The sequence below is a fragment of the Erinaceus europaeus genome, chromosome 4 (genome assembly GCF_950295315.1).
Source record: "Erinaceus europaeus chromosome 4, mEriEur2.1, whole genome shotgun sequence".
Lineage (NCBI taxonomy): Eukaryota > Metazoa > Chordata > Mammalia > Eulipotyphla > Erinaceidae > Erinaceus > Erinaceus europaeus.
In genome coordinates, this window is record NC_080165.1 from 32937897 (window position 1) to 32958978 (window position 21082).

General features: G+C 39.1%; 1 protein-coding gene across 1 annotated transcript in view; it reads left to right on the top strand.

The window, feature by feature from the left end:
* The window catches only part of LOC103114577 (uncharacterized), a 267524-nt gene that overhangs the window by 52908 nt on the left and 193534 nt on the right, over nt 1-21082 (top strand). Inside the window, exons 7-9 of the mRNA XM_060190787.1 lie at nt 2199-2381; nt 17531-17584; nt 18177-18410. Coding sequence (XP_060046770.1) covers nt 2199-2381; nt 17531-17584; nt 18177-18410 — 471 coding nt within the window. The remainder of the gene's footprint in view (nt 1-2198; nt 2382-17530; nt 17585-18176; nt 18411-21082) is intronic.

The following is a 21082-nucleotide window of genomic DNA, read 5'->3' on the forward strand; positions in this document are numbered from 1 at the left end:
TACCAGAAGGTCACTTTTGCATTGATTCTTAGCAGGGTGAGGGCCATGGCTACAAGAGGTGATTCTGAAATAGTACCTTCAGTGCTGGGTGGTGTTGGGAACTTGGCACTCTTCACTATTCAATCTTATTAAATCTACTAGTTTGAATCTGTTTACACATATGAAACATTTTACAACTTTCTTAAAATTATTCAGACTAGGGGAGTAGGGAGGTAGCACAGTGGGTTAAGCACAGGTAGTGCAAAATGCAAGGACTAGCATAAGTAACCCAGTTCAAGCACTGGCTCCCCACCTGCAGGGGAGTCGCTTCACAGGCAGTGAAGTAGGTCTGCAGGTGTCTATCTTTCTCTCCCCCTCTGTCTTCCCCTCCTCTCTCCATTTCTCTCTGCCCTATCCAACAACAGCAATAATAACTACAACAATAAAATAAGGACAACAAAAGGGAATAAATAAGGAAATATAAAAAAACATTTAAAAAATTATTTTGACTAAATGGGCACATTTCATGGAGTTTGAGAAGGTAATGCATGGGCTGGCCAAAATAGTTCACCTGGATAGTTTACCTGGTTCAAACCTGGCTCCAGCACCATTAATGGAAACTTCAGTGCTGTGGTCTTGATCTTTCTCCTTTTCCCTCTCCCTCTCCCTCTCCCTCTCCCTCTCCCTCTCCCTCTCCCTCTCCCTCTCCCTCTCCCTCTCCCTCTCCCTCTCCCTCTCCCTCTCTCTCCCTCTTTTCTGCCCTTCCCCAGCCCCTTCTCTCAAAAGACAAGGGAAACTCTGTCTCTCTAATAATAATTTTAAAAAGTCAGCCTGAAGTGGCAAAGCTCTAGTAATGACAAACGACAATAAAAAACCAAAACATAACAAAAAAAAAATCCTTTCTCAATAGGAGAAACATCCCTAATTGACCTTCCTCACTCTGGGTCATAATCTCCAGAGATTTTAAATTCTTTGCCATTTTTATTCTATATTCTAAACTCTCTCAGTCCTTTTTTTTTCTTTTTTCTTTTCCTTATCCTCATGAACTTTCCAAGCCTGAGATTTAGACTTTCTGGATTTGGCTTATTATTTTCTATTTAATTTGTTTCACTCCCCAGTTTCATTATTTCCACTTGTGCTTTCATCTCCAGGTGTGCAATGGGCCACTGCTTGCACCTGAAATTTATTTTGGATACAGAATCAGATGGTGCCAGATGATGCGCATGATATGTATTTACATAATGAGGCTTTCTGAGGAGCTAAGGACAGGCTTCCAAATGCCCAAAAGTCACTGAAAGATCAGGAAGAAGGGTGACTTTGTGTTTATGACACATGGGTAGTAGAACTGGGTGGTGTTTTCTTTTTGCCGCAGATGCTTGTGGGACTCAGCCTCTGACTTGCATGAGCAAAACATACCTAGGCTTTCTTACTGTCTGCTCTGAGAAGGTGACTTGAATACTTAGCACTCATACATCAAAGGAGTTAAAGCTATTTTACATCTAATTTCCTTAGTTTGGTCTTAATTTCCTTTTTATTTCTTAAAGAAATTTATGGCAGAAACACATCGTTGCCTTTTTAAACCTTGATTTGGAAATTAATGGATTGCAGCACATTTGCTGACATAGGGGTATAATTTCTTATTTCCCTGTTAGAGGTGTCTGAAAAATACTCCCACCCCAACTTAGGTCCTTTTCCAAGATTTTATAATCTCCGTACTAATGCAAGCTTTAAAAGTTATCTATTTTTCTTTTACACAATTCTGCAATTCTCTATTGCAGTGCATTAAATTGGATATACTAACTTTTTAGATTTCTTTCTTACCCTATGGATTCTTTTTTTAAAAAATATTTTTTAAAATTATTATTTAGTTACATTCATTTGAAAACACTGTGTATAATTTAGGGGGTACAGCTTCACATCTCTTTAAGTTCATTTTTTTTTTAATTTTTATTTATAAAATCGAAAGCTCATTTTCTAATACCATGCTCGCTACTGAAGTTCTCGCCATCCTCTTCCACAGTCTATGGAGTCCCTCCATCTTCACTCTCAACCCCTCCTCCCCAGTGATGTCAGCTCAGTTGCCAGAATTCAAGGTTTTCTTTGCTTCTTCCTCCCCCCCTTGCCCCTCCATGTACTTTGTTTCTTCATATTCTTCATCTATGTGGTGTTTTGATTTTCTTTTTCCAGAAGAGTTAATTCTACATTAATGTTCAAATCAGACCAGTATTAACTTGTACTGCACTAACAGTTACCTGCGGATGAAGAACGGTCACGTACTGCACTGTAATCAAGAATTAGAGAACGTCGATGCAAAGATTATGCTATCCCCTAAAAAAAAACAGTTTCATATTTCACCTTCTTTCCTTAGAAATGTGTTGAAATTAGTAGAGTTACGGAGACCAGTAAGATAGTTCACTTGGGAGGATGCCTGCTTTGTATTGATGAATACACGGGGGGTGGGGGGGTAGTTTCGCTATTGTGGTGTCTTTTTCTCTCCCTCTCTCTTTGAATCTCTCTCTGTCTGAAAAAGCCGACTTGCGACAGTGAATTCCTAAAGATGACGAAACACAGTGAAGATAAAAGATCACTGCAGTGGATTCTGTCCATCTTTTCCTTATAACATTATTTCACTGACTTTGACTACAGGGGTGGCAGTGCTTACCTGGTCTAGCCTGGCTAACCACAGCATCATCTCTAAACTAGTATCTATAAACTGAGTATTGCATAGTCTGTTATGTTACTAAAACTGGACCAATCGGAACTCACCTATGTTGCACTTCCCATATTTCCTTTGGAAATATGAACTCTATGGATTCTTTACAAGCATGCTGCTTAGATTCCAAATGTTTGGGCAACTTTTCCTAGTTATCTTATAGTCACTGATTTAGATTTAATCACATATGTGATTGGAGAAAGTACTCTGTATTATGCTTGTCCTTTGAAATGTCTTGCCTCCTTGTTGTCAGGCTCTCTTACTGAATGTCTTTTACTGAATGAAAAGGCTGTATAATATGTTCCTGGGGAGTCGTTTTCAACAAACATCAAGCAGGTCAAATCATTTGAGAGTGCTGTGAAGCCTTTTCCCTTTAACTTTCTTTTTATTTAAGAAAATGTTGCTTTAGAACACTGTTATCTCAGAGGCACAATTCAACATCACCTCCTAAATATGTGGTAACACACTTTCTACTTTATTATTCTTATTATTTTACATTTGTTTGTGTTTTTCTATGAATTATTTGAGAGAAGGCTGCTAAATCCCCCAAATATGGCTGTAGACTTATTAATGCTCACTTTAGTCCTGATAACTCTTTTTCAAAAATATTTTCTTTCTTCCTTTTTTTTTTTTTTTGATGTTCTCTGACATTTTGAGAATTAAATGAAGCCTTAAATATGATTTTCTTTAGTACAGAATCGGACAGAGTCCTTTTTAAAAAATATTTATTTATTCTCTTTTGTTGCCCTTGTGGTTTTATTGTTGTTGTCATTGTTGGACAGGACAGAGAGAAATGGAGAGAGGAGGGGAGGACAGAGAGGGGGAGAGAAAGATAGACACCTGAAGACCTGCTTCACCGCCTATGAAGTGACTCCCCTGCAGGTGGGGAGCCAGGGGCTTGAACTGAGTTCCTTATGCACATTGTGCCACGTGCACTTAACCTGCTGTGTCACCGCCCAACTTCCTTCCTTCCTTCCTTCCTTCCTTCCTTCCTTTCTTTCTTTCTTTCTTTCTTTCTTTCTTTCTTTCTTTCTTTCTTCTTTTTCCACTTTGGAAAGAGACAGAATGAAATTGAGAAGGAAGAAGGAGAGGGAGAGGGAGAGAGAGAGATCTGTAGTATTGTTTTCACCACTGTCTCACTTGTGAAGCATCCTCCCTGAAACTGGGAACCAAGGACTTGAACTCCAGTCCTTGTGCACTGCGATGTGTGTTCTCAATGAATTATGTCCTTCCCAGGGTCATTCTGATAACTCTTGTTTTAAGTGTTTAGAAATGTGTCATTTCATCACTTTTGGATTAACCCCTTCCTTCTTTTTACTCTAGATCGAATGAGACAGAGAGGGAAAGATCCCAGCACTGAAGCTTTCCTCAGTACTCTGGCCCTCACTTCCATATACTGCTAGGGTTTGAACCCTGACTCTGTATATTGTGAGTATAAACACTATCTGACAAGCTAGTGTCCTTTAACTCCCAAGTAACTTTACCACAGTCTTCTTAGAAATAACCTAGAGTTTCACAAGCAATTTAAGAACTTCATAGTTGCAGATTTCCAACTGTTAGTCACCCTGCTCCTTGTTCTTCATATTTCCTATCTACATCTACAGATGTTATCATCTCCAGTACACCACTACTATTCAAATTTTGCTTCAATTAGTCAACTTCCAAGTCAGCTGAAAGATATTTGTTTGTATCTTTGAAAATTTAAGGGGCGGAGGATAGATAGCACAACGGTTATGCATACAGCCTCTCATGTCTGAGGCTCCAAAGTCCTAGGTTCAGTCCCCTGGCACCACCACAAGCCAGAGCTGAACAGTGCTCTGGTAACAAAAAAAGAAAGAAAGCAAATTTAAGTAGTTGCAACCTGTTGCTAAGACTTTATTAGAACTGTAGTGTTTAACCTTGCTCATTGCTATTAAACCTATAATACAAGCTAAAAAAAATAAAGTTTAAGCTGAAATGCATTATGAAGGTTATTTATATTCACCAGCATATTATTGTTTCTAGATTCCTTCCTGCCTACCTGCAAAGTCGAGTTTCTATTTGCTATCATATCTTTGGGTTGATGAACTTTCTTTGGTACATCTTATAGTAAAGAATGTTGTAGTTATGTTTTCCTAGCTCTTGTTTGGTTGAAAATAGCTTTACCTTGTATTTATTTCTCAGGATCCTTTTTGTTGACAATAACAACTAGACTGAAGGTTCTTTTTTTTTTAAATTTTATTAGTGGTTTAATGTTGATTTACAAAATTACATATCAACAGGGGTATAATTCTACACTGTTCCCACCACCAGAGATTTGAATCTTCAGTCTCCCCACTGCAAACCACAGCAGTTCCCCTAAGGCTGTAGACATGGTCCAGCCATCATCTCTAAAACTATCTGTCTACATTTATACATAATTGCCCCTTTTCCTTCCAGGTTCCTTCCTCACTTCCCATCACCTCCCTGCAGGGGGCAGTGGGTGGCTTCATGAGCGGTGAAGCAGATCTGCAGGTGTCTTTCTCCCTATCTCCCCTTCCCCTCTCATTTTCTCTCTGTTCTAGTAAATAAAATAAATAGAAAAATGGCCACCAGGAACAGTGGATTTGGAGTTTTGGCATGGAACCCCAGCAATACCCTGATGGCTAAATAAATAAATAAATAAATAACATTGTGTATTCCATGTTTTGTCACATATATGACTATTATACCATCTATAATGCCAAATCTTCATTGGCTTAGGTTGATGATAGCTTGACTCATTTATTGTGTTACTCTTGAGAAAAAATAAAGAGTAAAATCTGGGGGTCAGGCTGTAGTGCAGTGGGCTAAGCACATATGGAGAGAAGCTCAAGGACCAGCACCTGCAGGGAGGTCACTTCACAAGCTGGGAAAGCAGGTCTGCAGGTGTCTTTCTTTCTCTCCTCCTCACTGCCTTCCCCTCCTTTCTATATTTCTCTCTGTCTTATCCAACAACAATGACAGCAATAACAACTATAATAATAACAACAACGATAAACTACAAGGGCAACAAAAGGGGAGAAAATAGCCTCCAGGAGCCATGGATTCATGGTGTAGGCACCGAGCCCCAGCCCCAGTGATAACCCTGGAGGGGGGTGGGGGGAAAAGTAAAATCTGTGTCTTGTTACATCAAACTATTTCCACTTTATTAGTGACTAGTTTTTGAGGGGTTTTGTACGTGTCAATCGGTAAATCTTACCTGAATTGATACTTTCAATAAGTTTTACAAAACTATAATTTTTATCCTCTAGTAATTTGTTTAAACTTAGTAGGTTCAATTCTTCCCTAGAGATCTGTCACCAACCATACTCATCTTGTTATGCTATAACATTGATAGCTTCCTCTAAACAGGTATCATGAAAACTGCCCCTACATGCATTTGTTTAAAGCACACCTTTCTCTTTTTGAAAGAGACACACACACAAATGTTTTATATTTTTTAATTAGAAGTACTTCCTGCTCTGTACTTTAAAGTACATAGCAATAAAAATGTTTATAAAATGTCTAGCTTTGATTTTGTGTGCGTGTGTGTACGTGTGTGTGTGTATTTGTGTGTGTGTGTTTTCATATATCATAAAGAGACAGTGAGGGAGATAAAGAAAGAGAAAGAGACATTACAAGAACTAAATTTTCTTCAGTGTGTTTGGGGACTGGTCTTGAATCTGGGCCACACACATGGCAAAATAGCACACTATCCAAGTGGAGCTTTTTTCCAGTCTTAAAAATTTAAATTGGGGTCGGGCTGTGGCGCAGTGGGTTAAGAGCGGTGGCGCAAAGCGCAAGGACGGGCATTTAGGATCCCGGTTCGAGCCCCCGGCTCCCCACATGCAGGGGAGTCGATTCACAGGCGGTGAAGCAGGTTTGCAGGTATCTGTCTTTCTCTCTCCCTCTCTGTCTTCCCCTCCTCTCTCCATTTCTCTCTGTCCTATCCAACAATGAACAACATCAACAATGGTAATAATAATAACCACAACGAGGCTATAACAACAAGGTCAACGAAAGGGGGAAAAAATGGCCTCCAGGAGTGGTGGATTCATGGTGCAGGCACCGAGCCCAGCAATAACCCTGGAGGAAAAAAAATTTTTTTAATTTAATTAATTATTTTTTTATTAGATAGAGAAAGAAATTGGCAAGGGATATAGAGAGAAAGACAGAGAGACATCTGCAGCACAGCTTCACTGATCATGAAATTACCCTCTCCCCCCTCCCACACACACAAGTGGGGAACTGGTTCTTCAGCTAGGGTCCTTGTGCATGGTAACATGTACACTTCATAGCATGCCACTGCCTGGCCTCCTTAAAATATCTTAAAATCAAATAAAGTTAGGAAATTGGTCAGTTCTGACAGCTTTCATGAAATTGCAATGTGGTTATAATTTTTATACCTTAGATTTGGTATCTTGCCTCCTCTGGGACATCCCAAATATTTGTTTAATGTTTTATTTGATAGTTCTCAGAATTACATTGAATATTTCTCAAGATTTTTCTCTCCTCCTATGCTCCTCTACACACTAATAGAAAACACATTCTTATAAGGACTTGAAATTTGGTTCCCATTAGATTTATGTGAAAAGTAGTGTAGAGTGAAAAGGGAAATTGAAGGTAGTGGAAAAAGAATTTAGGGTGTCTTTTCATTGATGCTGTGTATCTTCACTTTTTACTGTGATATTTGAGAAAGAAAATATGTGACTTAAAGTACCTTGTTTTATAGCCTAAAAATTCAGGAGACCATTAAAAAGCAGGGCATGTTTCTTTTGAACTCATAGAATTGCAATTTTAGAGTACACAGATTCAAGTAGAAAACCTAAAATGTGCCCCAAGGATGGATAAAATTGGGGTTTTATGGGAGGAAACAATGAAGATGATGCAAGTAATTAATATAAGTAGTTCATCAATGTTAGGAACAAACTTTTCTTAGCTGTATGTAATTGGCTACTAATTCTCTAGAAAGGATGAAAAGGATTTGAGTGATTCTATCTCCTGGTCAAAAGTCCATAGTCACCGGTTTTCAAACAACTGCTTGCTTTGTGGTTTCTTAAAATGATTGCTTTTGGTCTAGTCCAAAGCTCTTTGGTGTAGTTCAAAGGTCTTTGTTTACAGGTAATGCAATTTCTCTGTAATGGCTCCCTGGCTCCATTTTCAAAATGGCTTCACAGATGTCAACTTTTCAAACCTGAAATTTCTATGGGTTTCATTTGGTGAGGATTAAACTATAACTATGTCACTTTATCTTTACTTCTTTTTTATGATAGGCTCTTACACAGCATCATTTCACTATTTTCAGACACCCCCCCTTTTTGTTTCATTCAGATAGATACTGCAATACCTGAGTTACTCCTGGTGCCATGCCACAGCCCATGTGGAACTGGGACTCTTGGCATCATACTGCCTCATTTCTTCTTTAAGTCCTGTAGGTTCCTGCCTACAGAGTAGCAGAGCAGTGTGGCTACACCGGAGATTTCCTATTCTTACTCCTGATCCTGGTCCACTGAAAATAAGGAATTTCCTTCTGACTGTGACTCCTCTGTTCTTTTGCACTGTGGGGGTCTTTCCTTCACTCACCATTTGTAGCTATACTATATTCAGCTAACAACTGAGTGTGGCTCAGATAAATGATCCAGCAATACCACTCCTAGACATATATGCAAAGGATATGAAGCCACTGATTTGTGGAATTATTTGTACCTTATGTTCATTGCTGCCTTATTCACAATAGTCAAGGTATGAAAGCAACCTAAATGCACATTGATAAGTGACTACACAAATAAATTATGTGCTATATATTCTACGGAATATTACTATGCAATTAAAAAGGTGATATTACATTCTTTGGGACAATGTGAATGGAACTGAAAGTGATTATTCTTAATGAAACACATAAAGAGGCAGATGATAACTAAAGGATAGTAGATGTAAAGCGTACAGTTCTGCAAAAACAAAAAAAGCAATTGAATTGTCTCTCAGACTTTGTGGGAATTATAGTAAGTGGGGAAAGGGTCATAGAGCTTTAGTGGTTGGCTTGGTGTGAAACTCTGAAAACTTTTCATTTGAAAACCACTAGCAAATCATTAATAATTTGTTTTTCTTTTAGAAAACATGATTTCTCAGAGATAGTAAATGAAGAAATGTATATTTACTATTCTTAAATGTCATATCTATTATACATAAATCACGCACTGTCATGTCTACCCTTCACAACTGCACACACATGGAATATAGATTTGTTAGCATCACCAAAGGGATGTTGGGGCCTGCTGCTGTTCCTTTTTTGGTGACCCAGCTTTCCAAAGCTCTTCTTGGTGCCTGAATTTAAGTCATAGTGATCTCATTGAATTTCATTTAAACATGCAAAACTATTTGCTATTTTATATTTTATATTTGACAAAGAAATAATGGTGTATCTTTCCTGCTACTAGGTTATAGTGAAGAATATTTCCATCTTAAATTCTCTTTCCCAGATAGAAACAGGCTGGGAATATGGATCAACCTGCCGATGCCCACGTCCACTGGAGAAGCAATTACAGAAACCAGACCCCATAATGATCCTGGGTCCATACTCCCAGAGGACTAAAGGATAGGGAACCTTCCAATGGAGGGGATGGCATACGGAACTCTGGTGGTGGAAAATGTGTGGAATTGTATTCCTTTTATTCTACTGTCTTGTCGATCATTATTAAATCAATAAAAAAAGAAGAAAAAAATCTCTTTCCCACTCACTTTTTCTCCTTTTTCTCTACCACTGTTTCTCTTATCACCTTCACTTCACATGATCATGCTGTCATTGGTTTATATGATACTTTCTGAGATCATCTAGATAGGTATTACTAATAAGGACAATAAAATAAGGTTCCATTACAATATCCATGGGGCAGTCTTAGATTATGCCCACTGTGCTAGAATAATTGCTTCACTTTTTTTCTCCCCAAATATCTTGGATTAGATGCCTAATTGTACTTTGACAATTATTATAAATAACTTTTAGCACATTTTATACAACTAGTTATGTATCCGTTTACATGATGCAGTGGGAGTGTAAGTGAAATTTCCTGGGAATTTATTCTTTTTAAAAAAAATTTATTTATAAAAAGGAAGCACTAATAAGAGTGGTACAACTCCACACAATTCCCACCACCAGAACTCTGTATCCCATCCCCTCTCCTGATAGTTTCCCTATTTTTTATCCCTCTGGGAGTATGAGCCCAGGGTCACCATAGGGTGCAGACAGTGGAAGGTCTGGCTTCTGTACTTGCTTCTCTGCTGAACATGGGCATTGACAGGTTGATCCATACTCCCAACCTGTCTCTCTCTTTCCCTAGTGGGGCAGGACTCTAGGGAAGCAGGGCTCCAGGACACATTGGTGGGGTCATCTGCCCAGGGAAGGCTGTTTGGCATCCTGTTAGCATCAATAAATAAATCCTTTATCCATTGTTACTGTTCATCTCTATCAGGAACAACACAATAGACCCTTTTGTGGCCCTCATAGGACCTTGCCCTCAACGTGGATCAACAATGGCAGAGAATGTTCCAGGCTGGACAACATACTCTTATCTTCCACCTGAGGAAGATGGCTTCTGAAATTGGGGCAGTTTGGAACGTTCCTATTCATGGCCACAGAATGTGAGCTCAGATCTACAGGGCTACAGAGGTCACATAGGTTCCTAAACTGAATATGGGAACTTAATCCTTCAGAATCATATATCCTGGATTTATAAAAGCCAACTTTTATGTAGATGTTTCAAGTGCATTTTAAAATAATTTTGATTAATTTTTGTTTTCTTTCCAACAGAATTTGAAATCAGAAGGAGAAGAACTCAGTCAGTATATTCCTATGTCAAGTTTAAAGACTGGAAAAACATCTGCAAAGTATGTTCCTTCACTGTAGACTCAGTGCATCACATTACTCTGTGTGTGTTAAATATGAGCCAGGCTGGAGAAATATTACTATCAGTAACATAACAGACGTTTATGCCTGAGGCACTAGAGACCTCAGATTAAGTCCCTGAAACCAAAGTTGAGTGGTGCCTAGAAATAAATAAATAAATAAATAAATAAATAAATAAATAAATAAGCCAAGTATAGACGATAGGTACTCCCAGTCAGAATCACTCTGACGGAGCTCCAGTGGCGTAATCAGTTAGCACGCGGTACTTATACAGAATCACTCTGAGTCAGGTATTCGAGATTTGTGTGTTCCCTTTCATGCATATGTGTTAGATAAGGATGGGTGTTAGTGACTGGAGTGAAGCTGGAAGCCATATATATTTTTTAAAAAAGTAATTTATTTATAAAATGGAAATATTGACAAGACCATAGGATAAGAGGGGTACAATTCCACACAATTCCCACCATCAGCAGTCTGTATCCCATCCACATCCCTCAAAAGCTTTTCTGTTCTTTATCCCTCTGGAAGTTTGGGCCTAGTATCATTAGGGGGTGCAGAAGGTGGAAGGTCTGGCTTTTGTAATTGCTTCGCCTCTCAACATGGGCATTGATCCATACTCCCAGCCTGTCTCTCTCTTTCCCTAGTGGGGCAGGGGTCTGGGGAGTCTGGGTTCCAAGACACATTGGTGAGATCATCTGCCCAGGGAAGTCAGGTTGGCATCATGGTAGCATCTGGAACTTGGTGGTTGAAAAAGAGTTAAGATATAAGCAGAACAAATTGTTGACTAATCATGAACCTAATGGCAAGAATATTGCAGTTGAGGAAGTCTCAGTAACTACTAGAATTCTTGACCCCATATGGTAAATCCCCAGATTTTAAGAGATAACATGCTGTTCCATTTTCCAGAAGTGAAACTGCCATATAGCGAGTGTGGTGAGTTTAGGGAGATTTGTAAAGAAATGGTCCCACTTTGACGCCTAGACTTTGTTCTTTATGGGTATGGTCATATCAAGCAAGAGGTCAGCATCTCTGTCAGACGCTTATCAGATTGCAGGAATAATAAAGCTATGTTGGATTATTTTGAAGGTTAAATGAGACAAATATAAATCTACTTAAAAGAATATCTTGATGATGCTAAGCATAGAATCAATTGTAGTTTATACTGTCTATCAGGGTTTCTGAATGAAAGTTCATGTTTAGGGCAGGCTATAAGACAATAGGCACTATATGCAAAAGAGTTATGGGTAGGGTAACACAAAGTGATGAAACTAATCAGTGTATCTAACAGTGAGATTTATGTAAATAAACTAGTAAAATTTTTTTTTTCCTCCTTCAGGGTTATTGCTGGGCTCAGTGCCTGCACCATGAATCCACCGCTCCTGGAGGCCATTTTTTCCCCCTTTTGTTGCCCTTGTTGTAGCTTCGTTGTGGTTATTATTATTGCCCTTGTTGACGCAATTCGTTGTTGGATAGGACAGAGAGAAATGGAGAGAGGAGGGGAAGACAGAGAAGGGGAGAGAAAGACAGACACCTGCAGACCTGCTTCACCACCTGTGAAGCGACTCCCCTGCAGGTGGGGAGCCGGGGGCTCGAACCGGGATCCTTATGCTGGTCCCTGCGCTTTGCGCCACATGCGCTTAACCCACTGCGCCACCGCCCGACCCCCACTAGTAAATTTTTAAGTGTGGTAGAAGTTTAGAATTTTATATAACGGTGTAATAGAAACTTAGAATTAAATCCTAGATCACAACATTCTTCTTTTTTTTTTTTTTTTTTTTTTGCCTCCAGGGTTATCACTAGAGCTCCATGCCTGAACTACTCACTGCTCCTGGGGGCCAATTTTCCCCCGCCCATTTTTGTTGCTTTGGTTGTTGCTATTTTTGTCATTTGCTATTGTTGTTGTATAAGACAGAGAGAAATGGAGAGAGTAGCGGAAGACAGAGAGGGGGAAAGACAGACACCTGCAGACCTGCTTCACCGCTGGTGAAGCGATGCCCCTGAAGGTGAGGAGTCAGGGGCTCGAATGGGAATCTTTATGCCAATCCCTGTGCTTTGCACCACGTGCACTTAATCAACTGCACTACCACCCAACCTCCACAACATTCACTCTGTGGAAGAAAATAAACTGCATAGACAGTGCATATGAGGTAGAGATGGAAAACACAGGGAAAGAATAAAATTCATGTCATCATATTTTTTTTTTCCATTTTAGAGAGAAAGAGTGAAAGGCACCAAGGCACTGAAGCTTCTTCAATGTGGTGGGGGCCAGGTTCAAACTTGGGTCTTGCACATGGTAAAGCAGCACACTAACCAAGTGGGCTGTTTGAACTTCACATCAGTCTTATTTTGTAGAGGAAAAAGAAAGAAGTGTTTAACCTACCTGTGAAGACTAGAACCCAGATTCCATTGATGTTTATCTAGACTAGCGGATAACTCAAAGGCAAGCTGCTTTCTACAAAATTAAACTTCTTATTTACTTTTTGTAAAGCATACACATTTGTTTATATTACCCCCAAATTCATTAATACTGTATACTATGAGAAAACAAAAGGAGGATGATATGCCACAGGGTATAGTTCATGAATCCCAGTGAAGGGCTGACCACCCCTAGGATGTACTCTGGTCTTGATACCAGTGTCACAAAACCACCATCTGCTCATCTGTCCATGTGCATTGTTCTCCAATGTCCCTATCAGGTATTTTAAGAAAACTTTTAATTACAAGGAAGTGAGATTGCATATAAGGACCTATTTCTTTTTTAACCTTTCCCTTAGGATAACTGTAAATTCAAGTTCAAATTATTTCAATTAACTGTCTAGGATATTTCATGAATGCCTTACACTTTCTGCCAAGGGAACAAAGAAAGAAACTGTGGGACCATCTCACTGTGGTAAACAGACGAGTTTGGTGTTTACTAATGGAATCCGTTTACCTTCATAACTGTATAATAGGGTCATTAAAGACAATAGATATAATAGTTTAAAAGTAATGAAATTTACACCGTGTATTTAATTTGAAATTGAATTACTGGCAAATGGTTTGTCCTAATGAACTCTAATGTCTATGTACCACTGACCAAAGTAAGAGAAATCATTTCTGTCTAAATCAGCTGTGAGCTCCCCCCAAATAGTCGTTTCCATGTGGGACAGGTACACTGTCACAGGTATCCTGCCTAAAGGGTGACATGCCACTCAAGTGTAGCACAAGAGCCTTTCAACTACACAAGACTTTGGGAAAAATCACCAAACATCGTTATGTTTTAATGAAGCTAAGTAAATAAATAAATAAAAATGGAGGCATCAGTAAAGAATAACTTCAGATAAAGTCAGCAAAGGCTAACAGAGCAAATAAATAAATAAATAAATAAAAAGCTTGGATATTTTTTAAAATATTTATTTATTTTCCCTTTTGTTGCCCTTGTTTTATTGTTATAGCTATTATTGTTGTTACTGATGTCGTTGTAGTTGGATAGGACAGAGAGAAATGGAGAGAGGAGGGGAACACAGAGAGGGGGAGAGAAAGATAGACACCTGCAGACCTGCTTCACCGCTTATGAAGCAACTCCCCTGCAGGTGGGGAGTCGGGGGCTCGAACTAGGATCCTTACACGGGTCCTTGTGCTTTGCACCACATGCTCTTAACCTGGTGTGCTACCGCCCTACTCCCTGGATAAAATTTTTGAGGGTAGAAATTGATCTTAATTTCATTACATAAAAACAAGTATATGCCGGAGCCGGGCGGTAGCGCAGCAGGTTAAGTGCACGTGGTGCAAAGTGCAAGGACCGGCATTAGGATCCCGATTCGAGCCCCTGGCTCCCCACCTGCAGGGGAGTCACTTCACAGGTGGTGAAGCAGGTCTGCAGGTGTCTGTCTTTCTCTCTCCTTCTCTCTGTCTTCCCCTCCTCTCTCCATTTCTCTCTGTCTTATCCAACAACGATGACATCAATAACGACAATAATAACTACAATGATAAAACAACAAGAGCAACAAAAGGGAATAAATAAATATTAAACACACACACACACACACACACACACACACCCCAAGTATATACTATATTAGCTGCTCATCTACTTAATGACTTCAGCTCCTCTCCAAGTTTCTCTAGTAGTTTATAAGGTGTCAGGGTTAGCCTCATCAAAAGTTTGTTCTGGTAATTTCTGAAGCAAACTTGATTTCAATAGGTTAGTGACTAACACTACAAGTTGTATTTGTAGGTTCACATTTAAAAAGTTACCCTGAGGGTGCAGAAGTTACAAAGGCTTCTGTGTTGACTATGGGCCTCAGATCAAGTCTATGGAGTTTACAGTTAACAATATTTATATAATTTTCCCATATTTGAGAGCTACTTTCTTCCTTGATCCAGCTTTCTAGTCCTTTTTGCCAACTATGACACCGTCTTCTCAGACAATAACTTAGGTCACCTGCATGTTAGATGTCAAGCTCAGACAAAAACTAATAAGGTCATGGGCTTCTTGGAATATACTTAAAATAGACCTACTAGTTTTTTCCAAAACAGAGACCTCAAATCTTTATCCGCAGTATTCTTGTCTTTAGGCTCATGATTAATCAACAATTTGTTCTTCCTTATACCTTAACTCTTTTTAGCCACCAGATTCCAGATGATACCATGATGCCAACCTGACTTCCCTGGGCAGATGACCCCACCAAGGTGTCCTGAAGCCCCATCTCCCCAGATCCCTACCCCACTAAGGAAAGAGAGAGATAGGCTGGGAGTATGGACCAACCTGTCAACACCCATGTTCAGTGGGGAAGCAATTATAGAAGCCAGACTTTCCACTTTCTGCAGCCCACAATTGTCCTGGGTCCATACTCCCAGAAGGACAAAGAATAGGAAAGCTTTCGGGGGGGATTGGATATGGAGTTCTGGTGGTGGGAATTATATGGAAATGTACCCCTATTATCTTATGTTCCTGTCAATAATTCCATTTTATAAATAAATAAATAAAGTTATTTTGGACAGAGTAGTGATGCATTTGTAACTGAGTGCACATGTAACCATGATCAAGGACCAGTTTTCAAGTCCTTGGTCTGCACTTAGAGTGGGGGGAGGTTTAAGAGAAATAAAACAGGGAACTAGGCATCTCTTTTTCTCTCCTTTTTTAAATTCTTTTTTTAAACTTTATTTTATAGGACAGAGAAAAATTTAGAGAAGGAGGGATCGAGAGGGGCAGAGAGACACATGCAGCACTGCTTTACCACTCCTGAAGATTTCCCCCTGTAGGTGGGGACTGCTGGTTTGAATTTGGGACTTTGTGCTTTACAAGCATTACATGTGTACATTTAACCAAGTGCACCACCTCCCCCAGTCCTTCTCATTCCTTCTCTCCCCTCTCAACTTCTCTCTGTTCTATTAAATAAAAAGAAAGTGAAAGATGAAAAAATAAAAGAAGAAGAAGAAAAATGTCATTCACCTCCCACTTTAACCAAGAGCAACATCAGTAATGTGTTTACATGATTCCCAGTTAATCTGACATCAGATTGTATTGTGGTTCCAAAGGCAAAAACTTTGTGTATGCCTGATTATCAATTGCCCTTCTTTTCTCTCCCTTCCTCTTGTCACTATGGCAGAGCTCGGCAGCACCCACTAACTACAGCCCCCCAAATCTGTATAGAGGAGGGAGTGGCCCCACTGGGTAGCCTGAGAGAAGTCACCCAGCAATCCAAGGTAATGGCTGAACGCAGCAGAAAGATGAAGCTAGAAGCTCACTTTTTCTGTGGTAGAAATGTTACATGATGAGGTCAGTTATGTGAGTCCACTTTCTTGTATTTTTCTTCTGTAGGGCCCTTCACAGAGACAAGTTTTAGCAGGTCTTGACAAGTTTGGGGCATGCTGGAGGGTGTGTGGCAAAGAAATTCATGTTAAAATAAAATGGCTAGAACTCTCAGTTGGGATGGTACTGAAATTCTTGAGAACTGTGTCCCTGGTCTCAAGTTGGGTTCTCACCAGGCAGGGAGGCACGATGAGAAATTTGATGGATTTTCTTTCATCCTGGTTTTGCCCAGCTGCCTTGTACTTGAAGGAAGGTTGTAAATGCAAGTGAGAGTGTACTATAATTCCTCAGACTGGCATTTCTGCCCCCTAGTCACTACTCGATTATCTTCCAAATTGCTGTGTTTCTGAGAGATAAAGATTTTTTATGGCTTGCTGATTTGAAACAACCAAACGGAACCAGCAAGAGATGGCTAAGCATCCATGCACAGTAATTCCACCAGCACATGACAAAATCTTTGTTTGTATGACATTTCCAAAACTACTACAGAAGATGAATCTAAAGTACAAATGTCACATTTGGCATGCAAAAACTATCAAAATACATTTCAGTATAAAATTCATAGAGGCATTTAATTTAGAATGTGTTTAATAACTCAGCCTGTCTGCATCAGTAATCCTGCCTTGAGGTTTAAAGAGATTGTCTTATTTATTCACATGGTGTTAATTTTTAAAATATATTTGGAAACCCAAATATTAAGGTTAAGGCTTTATTGTTAATTAAGATTTTCTAATTAAAGCAGAAATAATTATTTTCTGAATAGTTCTTAAGAATGACTTGTATAGAAAAACAAAAGAAGTTTTGCAACTTTCACTATCTAACTATAATTTTATGCCAGAAATGAACTATCTATATGGAAATGTATATTATCTTTCAAAAATAAAGTCTGGGCAGGATTATAGACTGTCTTCTGTTGACTACAGATTAATGACTGGTGCTCAGTAGCCAAAAGGGTAACCTGATTTCAAAAGTGACATTATTTTTGCTTACACAAGATAATAGAGAATTCTTTGAGGTCAAATTATTCTAAAAACTACTAGGGATTTGTGTGCACAAAAAAACACGACTTAATGACATTTGAGTTATTAATAATCCTAATTTAATTTTTAACTCTGAAACAGTAGTCGATTAAAAATTTTATCAATGTGTATAAACTTCTTAGCTGTTCCTAAAAATGAAAGTAGCCTATTTCTCTCAGCTGTACGTGAGTGATGAGGTAAAAACTCTTGAGTCATGTTCTTTGGCTATGCCACTTATGCTAGATTTTAGGTTAAAGTACATACAAACAGTACATCAGCTCATGTTAATGCTTTTTCATGGGGCCTATGTGGCAAGCTGACCTCATGTTAAAAGTGTTCACACAGGTGAGGTGTTGGGCTGGTCTATTTTACACATCACTCACCAGCTGTGTGTGTGGTCTGTGATCGGTGTTAGGGTAACACTGCCACCTGTCACACTCTGAATCTGAAGCTGACTGCCCATATCCAAAAAGGCATGTATGTGTGTGTTTTGGGGAGGTGTTGGTTTCCTGTTAATTTTATTTCATTATAATAGATGAATGGTTTCTGATGTCACAGATCATTAACATACCATGGTTAAAAATGGGCAACACATTCTCTGGCATAATTGGCAGGCTTGCCTTTTGACCTTCTAATTATATATGGTGGGTCTTCATCTGTTATCATCACTAATACCTGACAATTACAGGCTGGGTAAAGATGATTGCTTCTCTCTTTAGGCAGCACATTGTTGTTAATTGTGTGGTTTTACCCAAACCTGTGTAACTCAAGAACCTATCTTCTCCTTAGGTCGGGAGGCCTTCACCGCCCCAGTGCTTCCATATACAGGTGAAGTGCATCTGGGGTCTGAAGAACAAGGCTCCCCAGGGCTACTATATCCTTAGAATGTCCCTACTCGAATACCCTGGGGGGCCTGTCTTGCATTTGGAACAATCAAAGCATCTAGAAACCAAAACACATTCAGTGAAGCATAATGGAAACTTCTATGATGTCGGACTATATTTCCATGAAAAACTTAGCATGGTAAACTCGTCTATTGTACACACATGACCCTGACTCTCCACCTTTTTTCCTGTTCATCCATATAGCTTCAGATTATTGAGTTTGTATAGTAAATAGAAAGAATATCATTCATTTATTAAGTACCTAGAAAACACCCATCATGCCCCAAGTAGAGTGATCATGTATGTATAATCTGTCTCCTGTGTGACTTAGAAATACCATCCTCCTACATTAAGAACATACCGTATGGTTTTTGATCTTGGTCGCACCTTCTTTAGGACTTGTGTACTTAACATGTCTAGTACATATGTCTGAACAACAAGAATACTGGTTTTAAGTAGGAATCCAGATTTAAGTAAAAGAGAATTTGCAGGTAGTTATTTAAAGGATGTTCTGTGGATGGGAGACAAAGTATTAACTCTGAAGTAGGATTCCAGAGATGCAGCACTGGTGGGGAGAAGACAGTGAATTTATCAGATCAACATCTGGATTTGGGATGAAAGGCAAGGTCTGGATCACTACATGACTCTCTGGGCATCAGCAGTAGGCAGATGTGTCCCAGAGGACTCTGACTTTTAAGCACAATAATATGCTAGTGAATATAAATTTGGAATCTGTATTACAGATTGGGGCCTTGGGTGCTAACATAAACATAGAACATTCACAGAGAAAGAACTATCTTATTTATTAAAATTTGAATGAGGGAAGTAAGAAGGGGATTATGATATTCAACCCAGTAGAGTGCATGACCTACCATATGTAAGGTCCTGGTTTCTACATTAGGGAAAGATCCATGGGTAGTGCAGTAATTTTGTGATCTTTCTCTTCCATTCTCTCTCTCTCTCTCTCTCAATAAGAGTCAATACATATATCCTAGAGTGATATTTTTTCCATTATTTATTTATTTATTTATTTAAGAAAGGAGACATTAACAAAACCATAGGATGGGAGGGGTACAGCTCCACACAATTCCCACCACCCGGTCTCCATCTCCCATCCCCTCCCCTGATAGCTTTCCCATTCTCTATCCCTCTGGGAGCATGGACCCAGGGTCCTTGTGGGTTGCAGAAGGTGGAAGGTCTGGCTTCTGTAATTGCTTCCCCGCTGAACATGGGCGTTGACTGGTCGATCCATACTCCCAGTCTGCCTCTCTCTTTCCCTAGTAGGGTGGGGCTTTGGGGAATTGGAGCACCAGGACACATTGGTGGATTCAGGGAAGTCTGGTCGGCATCATGCTGGCATCTGGAACCTGGTGGCTGAAAAGAGAGTTAACATACAAAGCCAAACAAATTGTTCAACAACCATGGACCTAAAGGCTGGAATAGTGCAGATGAAGTGTTGAGGAAGTACTCTCTGCAGACTTTTGTGTACTTCTGCTTTTAGGTATATATTTTTCCCTGGTTTATGGACACGTGTGAACATATGCTCTATCTCAGGGGACCTGGTCTATATCTAGGTTTGGAGACTTTATTGGGGAGTGGACAACCTGGAATGGAATTAGAGAATACTATGAAAGGAAAGGTTTCACCCGAGTGATGAAGCTGAAGGGTTATCATTCCACAACTGAAGTCTCTGGACACAGTCTGAAGTGAAGCATGCTAGGGTGGCACTTGTTGTGTTGATTGGGTTGCGATTGGCGAATGCAATATTATTTGATATGAACTGAGAGAAGCATGCAGGAAAGTGGGCCCCATCCTAAGGTTCCAGGACTGGGTGATATTAAGAAGAAGCCCATCTTTCCCCATTTCCCCTTAGGTTCTATGTTAAAATATGTGTCGAATGAGATATTTTAGATATTATATTTTATTAAGAGTAGAAATATATTATTCCTAAGAATATACAGGTAGTAACATATTGTACTTATTTTGACTATTGAGTAACCAATTGAAAAAAAATTAAATGAGTACAAGTAAAGCTATAAAATATGCATTAAAAATTCCATGTATAAACAACAAATTTTGGGTGTTTGGCTCTAATATCTGTAAAGAAGACAGATTTCAATCTCTATTTTTTTCACCACCATCATTTTAAGATACCTAAGAATTTTTTAGAACAATAGCTGTTTGTTTATGTATTATTGAGAAACAACTCCATAGTGTACTTTAAGACACGGAAAAGAATAGTGTCATATAAAAGTCATGCCTTGAATATAAGAACAAAGTCTCAAGTGGCCTTCTGGCATTTAAATAATGTAAAACTAAAGCAAAAACAAGATCAGTCTATTGTTCAGGGCCAAGTACAAAACAGAAACTTGAGAAAGGTCTCAGTTTAATCCCTATCTTCATTGACTGTGGACTGCAGATAAACTGTGGAATATTGAAAGTGGTGATTATAATGAAGATGCCAGAAATCTTTGAAATAGAGGTATTTTGTTAGTGATTTAATAATGATTAATAGAATTGTTAGATGACAGGGGCATAATTCCATACAAATTCCACCAGCAGAATCCATAGCCCATCCCCTCCATTGGAAAATTCTCGATACCTCTGGAACAAAGATCTAATTCAATTTAGTAAATAATTCTTCTTGGAAGAAAAGGAGCCCCGGCTTGATAGGAATCAAGGTGCCAAGGACCAAGTCTATTTGATTCACTCTAAAATAGCATCATGACACCAGGAAAAGTTACTTTTAAAAATGCTGATGTCATACACAGTGAGAGTTCAGAAGTTCCTATCATTAATGTTTTAATTATT